The 13,358-nt window shown below is 42.8% G+C and overlaps 1 protein-coding gene across 4 annotated transcripts in view; it reads right to left on the bottom strand.

Annotated features, from left to right (window-relative positions):
- Positions 1-5,204: 5,204 nt before the first annotated feature.
- LOC109901936 (disintegrin and metalloproteinase domain-containing protein 15) overlaps positions 5,205-13,358 on the bottom strand; it is a 40,214-nt gene continuing 32,060 nt past the window's right edge. The window contains exons 21-24 of one of the 4 annotated variants that reach the window (XM_020497953.2): positions 12,749-12,814; positions 10,234-10,302; positions 8,313-8,482; positions 5,205-8,154 (exon numbers count right to left, since the gene is read on the bottom strand). In XM_020497953.2, the coding sequence (XP_020353542.2) occupies positions 8,088-8,154; positions 8,313-8,482; positions 10,234-10,302; positions 12,749-12,814 (372 nt within the window). In that variant the 3' untranslated portion in view covers positions 5,205-8,087. The remainder of the gene's footprint in view (positions 8,155-8,312; positions 8,483-10,233; positions 10,303-12,748; positions 12,815-13,358) is intronic. The other 3 variants (XM_031786889.1, XM_031786888.1, XM_031786890.1) reach the window with 3 other exon arrangements.

The following is a 13,358-nucleotide window of genomic DNA, read 5'->3' as shown; positions in this document are numbered from 1 at the left end:
AAAACAGATACCTTATTTAAATAAGTATTCAAGATCCTTTGCTTTGAGACTCTAAATTTAACTAAGGTGCATCCTGTTTCCATTGACTATCCTTGATGTTTCTACAACCTGATTAGAGTCCCCCGTTGTAAAAAGCTATCGATTAGACATCATTTGGAAAGGCACATACCTGTCTATATAAGGTTCCACAGTTGACAGTGCATGTCAGAGCAAAAACCAACCCATGAGGTCGAAGAAATTGTCCATAGAGCTCCGAGACAGAATTTTGTGGAGGCACAGATCTGGGCAAGGGTACCAAAACATTTCTGCAGCATTGAAAGGTCCCCAAGAACACAGTAGCCTCCATCATTCTTAAGTTTGGAACCACCAATACTCTTCATAGAGCTGGCGTCCCGGCCAAAATGAGCAATCGGAGGAGAAGGGCCTTGGTCAGGGAGGTGACCAAGAACCCGATGCTCCCTCTGACAGCGCTCCAGAGTTCCTCTGTCGAAATGGGAGAACCTTCTAGAAGGACAACCATTTCTACAGCCCTCCATCAGTCAGGTCTTTATGGTAGAGTGGCCAGACGGAAGCCACTCCTCAGTAAAAAGGCACATGACAGCCTGCTTGGAGTTTGCCAAAAGGCACCTAAAGGACTCTCAGACCATGAGAAACAAATTGGTCTGATGAAACCAAGGTTGAACTCTTTGGCCTGAATGCCAAGCGTCATGTCTGGAGGAAACCTGGCACCATCCCTACAGTGAGGCATTGTGGTGGCAGCATCATGCTGTGGGGATGTTTTTCAGTGGCAGGGCAAGAGACTAGTCAAGATTGAGGGAAAGATGACTAGTCTCATAGAGATCCTTGATGAAAATATCCTCCAGAGTGCTCAGGACCTCAGTACTGAGTAAAGGGTCTGAAAATATCAAATAAGTTGTTTATACTATTTATACTATTTTACTTAAAATTGAAAATCAAATATCTAAAGGATCCTTGGTATGACCTTCTTTAAACAATTACATATATTAGCTTAGTAGGTCAGGATACTCTCAGTGGTGCATCTGTAGAACTTTGAGCACCTGGGGACCCATGCCAAATCTTTTCAGTCTCCTGAGGGGAAAAAGGTGTTGTCGTGCCCTCTTCATGACTGTCTTGGTGTGTTTGGACCATGATAGTTTGTTGGTGATGTGGACACCAAGGCACTTGAAACTCTCGACCCGCTCCACTATAGCCCAGTTGATGTTAATGGGGGTCTGTTCGGCCCACCTTTTCCTCTGGTCCACGATCAGCTCCTTTGTCTTGCTCACATTGAGGGAGAGGTTGTTGTCCTGGCACCACACTGCCAGTTCTCTGACCTCTCTATAGGCTGTAATTGTCAGTGATCAGGCCTACCACGGTTGTGTCGTCAGCAAACTTAATGATGGTGTTGGAGTCGTGTTTGGCCACACAGTCGTGGGTGAACAGGGGGTACAGAAGGGGACTAAGTACACACCCGAGGGGCCCCAGTATTGAGGATCAGCATGTCAGACGTGTTGTTGTCAAACCTTACGACCTGGGGGCGGCCCGTCAGGAAGTCCAGGATCCAGTTGGAGAGGGAGGTGTTTAGTCCCAGGGTCCTTAGCTTAGTGATGAGCTTTGAGGGCACTATGGTGTTGAACGCTGAGATGTAGTCAATGAACAGCATTCTCACATAGGTGTTTCTTTTGTCCAGGTGTGAAAGGGCAGTGTGGAGTGCAATAGAGATTGCATCATCTGTGGATCTGTTGGGGCGGTATCCGAAATGGAGTGGGTCTAGGGTATCCGGCAGGATGCTGTTGATGTGAGCCATGACCAACCTTTCAAAGCACTTCATGGCTACCGACATGAGTGCTACGGGCGGTAATTTAGGCAGGTCACCTTCGCTTCCTTGGGCACAGGGCCTATGGTGGTCTGCTTGAAACATGTAGATATAACAGACTCAGCCAGGGAGAGGTTGAAAATGTCAGTGAAGACACTTTTCAGTTGGTCTGCGCATGCTTTGAGTACACGTCCTGGTAATCCATCTGGCCCTGCGGCTTTGTAAATGTTGACCTGTTTAAAAAGGTCTTCCTCACATCCAGAACAGCTGGTGCTCTCGTGCATGCTTCAGTGTTGCTTGCCTCGAAGCGAGCATAAAAGGCATTTAGCTCGTCAGGTAGGCTCGCGTCACTGTGCAGCTTGCGTCTGGGTTTCCCTTTGTAGTTCGTAATAGTTTTCAAACCTTGCCACGTCCAACTAGCGTCAGAGCCGGTGTAGTACGATTCAATCTTAATCCTGTATTGACGCTTTGCTTGTTTGATGGTTCATCTGAGGGCATAGCGGGATTTCTTATAAGCGTCCGGATTAGTGTCCCACTCCTTGAAAGTGGCAGCTCTAGCCTTTAGCTTGATGCGGATGTTGCCTGTAATCCATGGCTTCTGGTTGGGATATGTACGTACAGTAACTGCGGGGGCGACGTCGTCAATGCACTTATTTTTGAAGCCGATGACTGAGGTGGTATACTCCAATGCCATTGGATGAATCCCGGAATATTTTCCAGTTTATGCTAGCAAAACAGTCCTGTAGCGTAGCATCCGTGTCTTCTGACCACTTCCTTATTGATCGAGTGACTGCTACTTCCTGCTATAGTTTTAGCTTGTAAGCAGGAATCAGGAGGATAGAATTATGGTCAGATTTGCCAAATGGGCGGGGGAGAGCATTCTATGCATCTCTGTGTGTGGAGTAAAGGTGGTCTAGAGTTTTTTTCCCTCTGGTTGCACATGTGACATGCTGGTAAAACTGATTTAAGGTTGCCTGCATTAAAGTCCCCGCCACTAGAAGGGCCGCTTTTGGGTGACCATTTTCTTGTTTGCTTATGGCCTTATAGAGTTGGTTGGTTGAATGCGGTCTTAGTGCCAGCATCGGTCTGTGGTGGTAAATAGATGGCTATGAATAATATAGGTAACTCTCTTGGTAGACAGTGTGGTCTACAGCTAATCATAAGGTACTCTACCTCAGGCGAGCAATACCTCAAGACTTCGTTAATATTAGACATCGCGCACCAGCTGTTATTGACAAAAGACATACACCCCCACCCCTCGTCTTACCATATGTAGCTTCTCTGTTCTGCCGGTTCATGGAAAATCCCGCCAACTCTATCTTATCCGTGTCGCCAATCAGCCATAACTTGGTGAAACTTAAGATATTACAGTTTTTAATGTCCTGTTGGTAGAATAATCATAATCGTAGGTCATCAATTTTATTTTCCAATTATTGCATTTTGCAAGTAGAATGGATGGCAGTGTGAGTTTATTCGCTCGCCTACGGATTCTCAGAAGGCAGCCCGATCTGTGTCCTCTTTTCCTCTGTCTTTTCTTCATGCAAATGATGGGGATTTGGTGCCTGTTCCCGGGAGAGCAGTGTATCCTTCTCGTCAGACTCGTTAAAGTAAAAAGCTTCTTCCAGTTTGTGGTGAGTAATCGCTGTTCTGATGTCCAGAAGGTATTTTCGGTCATAAGAGACAGTAGCAGCAACATTATGTAAAAATAAAGTTTAAAAAAATAATTTACAAAAAATGCAGAAAAACGAACAAAAAAGCACAATTGGTTAGGAGCATGTAAAATGTCAGCCATCCTCTTCGGAGCCACCTTAACATGTGCTCTTAATGAACATGTGCTCGTTACAGGTTTTTGACCAAGTTACACAAATGAACCACTTGTGGTTACTGTCAGCGTCATTGGGAAGTAGGAGAGGGTACGGAGGACGGATGGACGTGGACCAAGACAACCAATCACCTCACCTCTGTGGGAGGAAGTGCATTGGACAGAGGTTGGCAGACCTACACTACCGTTCAAAAGTTTGGGGTCACATAGAAATGTCCTTGTTTTTGAAAGCAAAGCACATTTTTTTGTCCATTAAAATAACATCAAATTGATCAGAAATACAGTGTAGACGTTAATGTTGTAAATGGCTATTGTAGCTGGAAACTGACGATTTTTTTATGGAATATCTACATAGGCGTACAGAGGCCCATTATCAGCAACCATCACTCCTGTGTTCCAATGGCACGTTGTGTTAGCTAATCCAAGTTTATAATTTAAAAGGCTAATTGATCATTAGAAAACCCTTTAGCAATTATGTTTGTACAGCTGAAAACTGTTGTGCTGATTACAGAAGCAATATAACTGGCCTTCTTTAGACTAGTTGAGTATCTGGAGCATCAGAATTTGTGCATTCGATTACAGGCTCAAAATGGCCAGAAACAAAGTCAAAATGGCCCACAAAACACCAGTCTCAACGTCAACAGTGAAGAGGCAACTCCGGGATGCTGGCCTTCTAGGCAGAGTTCCTCTGTCAGGTGTGTGCTTTTGCCCATCTTAATCTTTTATTTTTATATGCCAGTCTGACATATGACTTTTTCTTTGCAACTCTGCCTAGAAGGCCAGCATCCTGGAGTCGCCTCTTCACTGTTGACATTGAGAATGGTGTTTTGCAGGTACTATTTAATGAAGCTGCCAGTTGAAGACTTGTGAGGCATCTGTTTCTAAAACATTTTCCGATAGCATATATGGAATGTATTTATTAGACTGTTAGAATGTTGCAGTAAAAATGACTGCTCATTGGTTCAAAGTGGGTTCCCTCGAGGCCCGGCTTTTTTAGTGTTAAGTACACAAGTTTTGAAATACAACATTTTGAACAACACACATTCTACAACTGTGTGCAAGGAAGAGTGAATGGTGCGTAGTGCAGTTGTGCCATTTCACCAAAACCTACACTTATGGATCCAAAAGGGTTTTCAAGAAATGTTACAAAATAAACCAACTCATCTCCCATTACTTGGAGATAGACGAAGAAATATTTCCCCATAAGACAACTTCAAAATTCATAGCAAATGCTCAGAGGAAGTCTGACTTCTCAGAATTAAGCCTTCTGTTATGTTACGTTTCCTTTTGTGTTAAACGTGAGAGCGACATGACATCTCTTCTCACATCTGCATCCCCTGAAACCAGTCACTGTGAATCCGGGCTGCATGCACACACTCACACCATGTATGAGAAGAATGTATTTGATCAAATTGGCATGCAAGCTAGTTAACACCTTCCTCCTTCTCAAGCACCCAGTGTTGTTTCAACTTAGTTGCACACCTAGTGCTGTGATATCACTGTGTGAAAGGGTAAGTCAGCCCAAAAGGTTAATACAAAAGAAAATTAAGCAGAAAACACAACCAGTCTCTTTTCCACAGTCTGTTTTATTTCCCTCAGCAGCAGTGAACGTCTCAATTGAGACAGTAGGAAAAATGCAGACAGAGGTCAAAGTAGAACAGTTTCATGAAAAGACCCTCCCATAATTGCATTGAGCAAAATTCGGAACAATTCGTGTTACATCTGAGTGTTCTCATACTGATAATCAGTCGTATTAGAAATGTAAGACATATGAATAGAACCAAAGGGAGAGTGTGTTCAGAACATTGGAACAGATCATAGTCAGTAGAAGGTCCATAAAGGACATTTACAAATTCTAAATCAAATGGACCGATGGAAGGCATAATAACATGCCTGCACCATTTAGAGTTTGTCATAATCAAAGTTGACAACTTTAGTAATTAATCAAAATAATGAACAGTCAAATGATCTGAAATGCTTGTAATGGATACCAGTACTCATTTATCCAAATGACCAAGAAGTATTGGCAGATTTCAAATCAGGATGAAGATTATCAGTTTCAATTATCATACCTGCTAGCCAAATTCTCTTTGACTAAATAAGCCACCATTGATACACAAAATCATCTATTTGCTGTATAGACACAGTTAGCCATGTTGCCGTGGAGTGCTCAACTTAAAACTCATAAGGCTGGTAATTCATCACTTTAAACATTAAATGGAAGACAAACAGACGTTTTGACTTGGAAAACAATCTTTCACTAGAAATGAAATACACTTTCATGACATGCAGGCAAAATCAATACTGTTGCCTGCCGACATACAGCCCCTGTACTGGTGGCTCACCACTTCAGGAGTAGTAATGCGTATATTGTGGTTTATTCCAGAACATCATAACACTTTATATTAAGTTGCCCTTATACCATGAAGTTACTCAAACTACTTTGGTAACTAGCTGTACACTGTACTGCAGAGAAGGAAGATAACAATGCTGGAATTGCACTAAAAAGATAAGTGACAATATGTTTTACATTAATTAACAATCTAGTTACATGAAATAAGACTGAGAAAATTATATATTTGGTGTAACTACATGGCATTGCTGTGACTTAATGTAAAGTGTGAGCCTATAGTTTTTTTCCCGTACATTCAGTCAGCGTTTCCCCAGTTTAACTCTTAAGGATCGGCCCCTCTTATTCAATTTTCGCCTAAAAGGACACCCAAATCTAACTGCCTGTAGCTCAGGCCCTGAAGCAAGGATATGCATTTTCTTGGTATCATTTGAAAGGAAACAAGTTTGTGGAAATGTGAAAGGAATGTAGGAGAATAACACATTAGATCTGGTAAAAGAGAATACAAATTAGAAACCAACCGTTTTTTTGTAAAAAATGTTGTACCATCTTTGAAATGCAAGAGAAAGGCCATAATGTATTATTCCAGCCCAGGTGCAATTTATAAATAGTTCACTAGATGGCAGCAGTATATGTGCAAAGTTTTAGCCTGATCCAAGGAACCATTGCATTTCTGTTCAAAATGTTGTATCAAGACTGCCCAAATGTGCCTAATTTGTTCATTAATAACTTTATGTTCAAAACTGTGCACGCTCCTAAAACAATAGCATGGTATTCTTTCACTGTAATAGCTACTGTAAATTGGACAGTGCAGTTAGATTAACAATAATTTAAGCTTTCTGCCAATATCAGATATGTCTATGTCCTGCGAAATGTTCTTGTTACTTACAACCTCATGCTAATCGCATTAGCCTACGTTCGCTCAACCGTCCCACAGGGGACCCACCAATCCTAAAGAAGTGAATCCCATGGCTTGGTTTTAATTTACCTGAATATGTGAAGACTCATTTAAAAGAGCTCCTCATTCTATGAGTGCACTTAACTCATTCTGGCTTACACTGGTGCGGCACAACTGATCACCAAAGGTACAAAAAAGGCAACCGGTCTTCTGTCGCAGCGTAGGTCAGTCTTCGAGAAGTGGCCTATCATTTCAAAGTTCAATCTACTTCCCCCCTCACTTCTCCAGAGATCCATCTCTTTGGCTTTAAATAGCCATTATTGTAGAATTAAAACTAGTAGGCAAGTTAGAATTCTCTGGTATTTACAGTTGTGCAGTTAGTTGTACAGCTCTGCAATCAAGAACTAAGGTTTCTGTGACACTATTCTCATTTCATCTCAAGGGTTAGTCAGAAAGGGTTGCATGCAAGGTCCTCCCCCTCAATGACACCATTGTGATGGAGATCAAAGAAATCATTGCGGTGAATGAAAGTGTTGACATGCTTCTTTATTCCAGAAAGAGAGCAGGGGGTGGTCAGGACTGGTTTCCTGAGGCCTGCATTAGCCAAGCCACTTAAAATAAAATACTGCAAAATGGTGCAAAAGTGGTGGCCACAGTCAGATTGGGAGGATGACTTGGGCTTCAACCTATAAGTAGAAGAGTAATATGTTTTTCTGAAGCATCACAGGGCACATTCAAATGTGCCAATGCCATAAAACCAGTACTGGGCCTTTAATCTCAATTGAGCTTAGCCTCTGTGTAGACATCCATTTTTGTAATTGTCAGTTAATGTCAAAAGCCACACAGTTTTCAAGAAGTGTTACATCTTTGACGGATACTTAACTACATCCATCCAGTTTCTTAATGGCCAACGGATCAACCTGACTGAACATTCCAGACCTTCTCTGCTTTGCTCGGAGCCCCAGTCTGTCCCAACACGACACGTAAGGCACCTGTCAGTCTCTCAGGAAGAAGACAACAGGAAATAGTTTAGGGGGGGCAGGGAGAGTGAAAAGCAGCCTTCATTTGGAGACTTCTGGGTTCTGAGCCTTCCTGTAAGGTTCTCCATAATAAAACTCTTGGCTGAATCAGTGCAATTCATGCGTTCAGGTCCGGTTTAAGAGAATCTCAGAATCTTAGTGGTTTTGTGGATCTTTGGCAGTTAAACCGGAGGTGTCGAGTTGGGTTTCCTGGGTTGTGACGTCCGTACTGGAGGTAAAGGGGCACGTCTATGTGAGATAGAGAGGGACATAGAAAGATATAAAAGAAGGTCACCTCCAGCTTTTGTTACAATAATGTACAACGCCAACTGTATGTGTCTACCTGCCCATTCATTTGACATCTAAACATTCATCAAATTAGCCGAACAATACAGCCACTGAAGTACCTGGAAGGGACAGCTGCAACAGGAGGGCCAACAGGTGGAACTGAAGTTATACTCGCTCCATGTTGCAGGGGGGCACCAGATGCAATGTACCCAGGGTGGGTGGGATGTGACGGGGGCTCTGAAGGCAAGGACTTCCTGGGTGCTGGTGGTTTTTTGGGTTGTACAAGGGCCTGAAAAAAATACAAAATAAACATATAATACAATCCAGGTGTGATACAATGATTTTCGTTGATTATAGCCGATCGTCACAGAGTTTAGGTAACTGTGACAAGACAACTGAAAATTGAGGTGTCTAGACCAACTCCAATCCTTGGGGGCCTAATTGGTGTCACTTTTGCCCCAGCTAACACATGACTCCAATAATCAACTAATGATCTTCAGTTCAAAAACGCAATTAGTTTAAATCAGCAGTGTTTGCTAGGGATAAGGAACTAGTGTGACCACTACGGCCCCGAGGACTGGAGTTGCAGGGATGGGCTCTAGACCAAACGTAGATTTAATTAATTAACTTTTGGTTTAGTTAACTGTTCTGCTAATAGTACTAGAAATAATTAATGCGACTTGCTATTATTGACGTGTTGAAGGTTGCCTGCTTGTACGTGGATGATGCAAACTACACTCACCAGCCAGTTTATTAGGTACACCCATCTAGTACGGGGTCAGACACCCCCCTTTGCCTCCAGAACAGCCTGAATTATTTGGGGCATTCTACAAGGTTTCAAACGTTCCACAGGGATGTTGGTCCACGCTGACTCGATGGCATCACGCAGTTGCTGCAGATTGGACGGCGGTACATCCATGCTGTAAACAGCCCGTTCCATCTCATCCCAAAGATGCTCTATTGGGTTGAGATCTGGGGACTGCGCAGGCCACTCCAGGCAATGTTTTTCCACTCCTCGATTGTCCAGTGTTGATGATCACTTGCCCACTGGAGACGCTTCTTGTTATTTTTAGCTGATAGGAGTGGAACAAGGTGTGGTCGTCTGCTGCAATAGCCCATCCGTGACAAGGACCGACGAGTAGCATTCCGAGATGCTATTCTACACACCACTGTTATATTGGGCCATTTGTCTGTTTGTGGCCCGCCTGTTAGCTTGCACGATTCTTGCCACTCTCGTTCGACCTCTCTCATCAACGTGCTTTTTCGCCCACAAGACTGCCACTGACTGGATGTTTTTTGTTTTTAGCACTATTCTCTGTAAACCTTAGACACTGTCGTGTGTGAAAAGCCCAGGAAGGCGTCCGTTTCTGAGATACTCGGCGCGCCTGGCATTGACAATCATACCACGCTTAAAATTGCTTGGGCCACTTGTTTTGTCCATTCTAACCTTCAATCAAACAGTCACTTAACGTCTCGATGACACGGCCACGACTCGTGAACGGGGTGCTGTACCTAATAAACTGGCCGGCGTGTGTATTTACATCACACCAATATATTAAACATGGTTTAATTTACAAATGCAGTATCACAAATTAATACATTGCAGTTTGTACTTTAACTTTAAAATGCTAATTTCACCTAAATAATTTTTTATTTTCAATTAGTTACCAACATTGCCATTACCTACAGCCATAGATTAGCTGTGCATTCTTTTGTAACCACCTTTTAGAGCCACTTCCAAGTGAGTGAATATGAAGTACTTTGATCTGCATTTGTACATAACTGTAAATTCAGCAATACAATACAATTCTGAACTAAAGCTTGATTAGTCTGATTAAGATTAATTTTCTCAAATCATTCAATCCATTGAATCAACCAATCAACTACATACACATCAATTAACCACACAATCGCACCAATCAAGCATTAAATCCCTCCACAATCAATTAACCAACCAACCAACCAACCACACTCGTCACATAAATCAACCAATCAGACCCAATGCCCACATGCAGCCATGTCTACATGCTACTCTGGTACCTGGCTGCCTGTTAGCACAGGGTCAGGGGGTAGAGGCCTGGTGGGAGGAGCCGGCCGACTCAACGATGGCTAGAATAACGGACGGAAACAGAAGAACAGGAGGAATAGATGGAGAGAATGAGAGTGAGGGGTGGAAGAGACCAACCAAAGGAAAGGGACTATTCGGGTATTCTAACAGAATACTGAATGAGACTCTACAGAGTAGTGTCACAATACTCCAAAATGTTCACTATTTGTACGATGAAAACAAACTTCAGACCAATTCCCATGCAATGAGACAAAGACAAATTATTTATATTAGCAAACCACAGAGACGAGACAGCTACCTCTATTTATTCGCCATCATGCTTAGTTCCATGCAGGTTACAAATGCACTCTAAAGTAATGGAATTGAATCCATTACGCTACTATTGACAAGACAGATTCCAATCATGGAAGTAGATGATAAGAGGGAAAGATGATTGACACCAGTGCTCCTCAAAGCCATACAGATGAGATGAATTTACCCACACTGAACAAAACTTAGAAATCAGCAACTTGACCAAAGACCATAAGATACTTTTTGAGGAACAGTGGTATGGAATATACACTGAGTGTACAAACATTAGGAACACCTGCTCTTTCCACGACAGACTGACCAGGTGAAAACTATGATCCCTTATTGATGTCACCCGTTAATTCCACTTCAATCAGTGTACAGTAATTGAAGGGGAGGCAACAGGTTAAAGAAGGATTTTTAAGCATTGAGACAATTGAGAAATTAACTGTGTGTGTGTGCCATTCTGAGGGTGAATGGGCAAGACAAAAGATGTAAGTGCCTTTGAACCGGGTATAGTAGTAGGTGCCAGGCACACCGGTTTGAGTGGCTCGAGAACTGCAACACTGCTGGATTTTTCACCCTCAACAGTTTCCCGAGAGTATCAAGAATGGTCCACCACCTGAAGGACATCAAGCTAACTTGACACAACTATTGGAAGCATTGGAGTCAACATGGGTCAGCATCCCTGTGGAATGCTTGACACCTTGGAGAGTCCCTGCCTTGACGATTCAAGGTTGTTCTGAGGGCAAAAAGGGTTGCAACTCAAAATTAGGAATTTGTTCCTAATGTTTTGTACACTCAGTGTACATTGATTCTAGGGCGTCAGCTAATTAACTATGTAGCTGTAGATTTGAATGTTATGTAATAATGCCAAGTGTTTTGTAGGCATCATCACATAATATTCAAGTCAAGTATTACAATTTACAAAAGTGATTGGAAATAAAGAGATAAAACAACTCTGGTGTGTGGAGCCACGGTCTTTATCAACTAGTTCAATCATTGTCTCAGCACATAGGCTACTCTTCCAGATCTAAGCTGGGGATAGAGAGTTTGTTCATGTGGAGGGTTCTTTCGCTAAGTGACAGATTTACATGTCTAAACAGGAGAGTTAATCTTGTCCAAATGAAACCTTTGTTAAGCATTAGACGCTGTGGCTACTCTTGGCACTAAAAGGAAGAACATGCTCCCCCCCATGCTAGTAAGTAATGCTAAGTAATCAAAGTAATGCTGTGGTTAGTTTTCAACATAATTTAAGTCACCCTGTACATGCAGGTATCCATTCAGACTGACTGACATTTTTTTTTAAATACATTTTTTAAATATTTTTACCCCAATTTCGTGATATCCAATTGGTAGTTAGAGTCTTGTCCCATCGCTGCAACTCCCATACGGACTCGGGAGAGGCGAAGGTTGAGAGCCATGCGTCCTCCGAAACACGACCCTGACGAGCCGCACTGCTTCTTGACACACTGCTCGCTTAACCCAGAAGCCAGCCGCACCACTGTGTCGGAGGAAACACAGTACAACTGGCGACCGAAGTCAGCGTGCCACAAGGAGTCGCTAGAGCATGATGGGACAAGGACATCCCGGCCAGCCAAACCCTCCCCTAACAACGCGGCCGGCTGCGACACAGCCTGGGGTCAAACCCGGGTCTGTAGTGATGCCTCAAGCACTGCGAAGCAGTGCCTTAGACCGCTGCGCCACTCAGGAGGCCCCTTCATAGAATCCTTTTAAAGAAACATTGTGATGGCATGGCCCTCTAAACATAGATAGAAAAAGGGTGATTGCTTGAGAATCAACTGTGTTGGTGGTGCTGCTACGGCTACGGCTACGGCTACTGCTACTGCTACTGCTACTGCTGCTACATATGGATGAAGACCTCCTCATTAAATGGCAACCTTTGACTGTACCTAGTTGTTAAGGGGGCTGGGGTCGGGGGGGCAGGGGCTTGGTGGGGGCTGACCGTTTCTTTCTTATCTAAAGATGGATATATGGAAAAAGTAGAGGAACAAAACAGGACTTTGCTATAATACTGCAACTACGCATACATAAAAAGAGACAGAATGTTAGTTCTAGAAAACATGAGGATTCTTATAGATGACTAATTATTATTTATGTAGTGATTTCATCTCATTGCATTGCACACACAAGCATTTTTCAAGCTACCCATCACCTCACAGGCCTAGGCCAGGTTACCTGGGCTTGTTTTAAGACAGGGTCAGGAGGGAGTGGCTTAGTAGGTGGAGCAGGTCTGTCCTGAATCTGAGAAAACAGGAGTCAAAGGGTTCTGACAGCCAATGGAAACATGCATTGGAGGGTAAGTTAGTTATTAGAATTAAGCATTACATATTCAACTCTCAGATTGAGAAAATATGAATTGGTCACTTGAGAACATACACTGAACAAAAATATCAATGAAACACGTAAGGTGTTGGTCCCATGTTTCATGAGCCGAAATAAAAGATCCCAGAAATGTTCAACACACACAAAAAGCTTGTTTCTCTAAAATGTTGTGTACACATTTGTTAACATCCCTGTTAGTGGGCATTTCTCCCTTGCTCAAATAAATCATCCACCTGAAAAATGTGGCATATCAAGAAGCTGATTAAACAGCATTATCATTACACAGGTGCACCTAGTTCTGCGGACAATAAAAGGCCCCTCGAAAATGTGCAGTTTTGTCACAAGTTTATTTATTTTATTTTATCTTTATTTAACTAGGGAAGTCAGTTAAGAACAAATTCTTATTTTCAATGACGGCCTAGGAACAGTGGGTTAACTGCCTGTTCAGGGGCAGAACGACAGA

Source organism: Oncorhynchus kisutch, linkage group LG13, assembly GCF_002021735.2.
Source record: "Oncorhynchus kisutch isolate 150728-3 linkage group LG13, Okis_V2, whole genome shotgun sequence".
Taxonomy (NCBI): Eukaryota; Metazoa; Chordata; class Actinopteri; order Salmoniformes; family Salmonidae; genus Oncorhynchus; species Oncorhynchus kisutch.
Note: the sequence above shows the minus strand (reverse complement) of the source record. Positions and strands in the feature narration are given on the sequence as shown.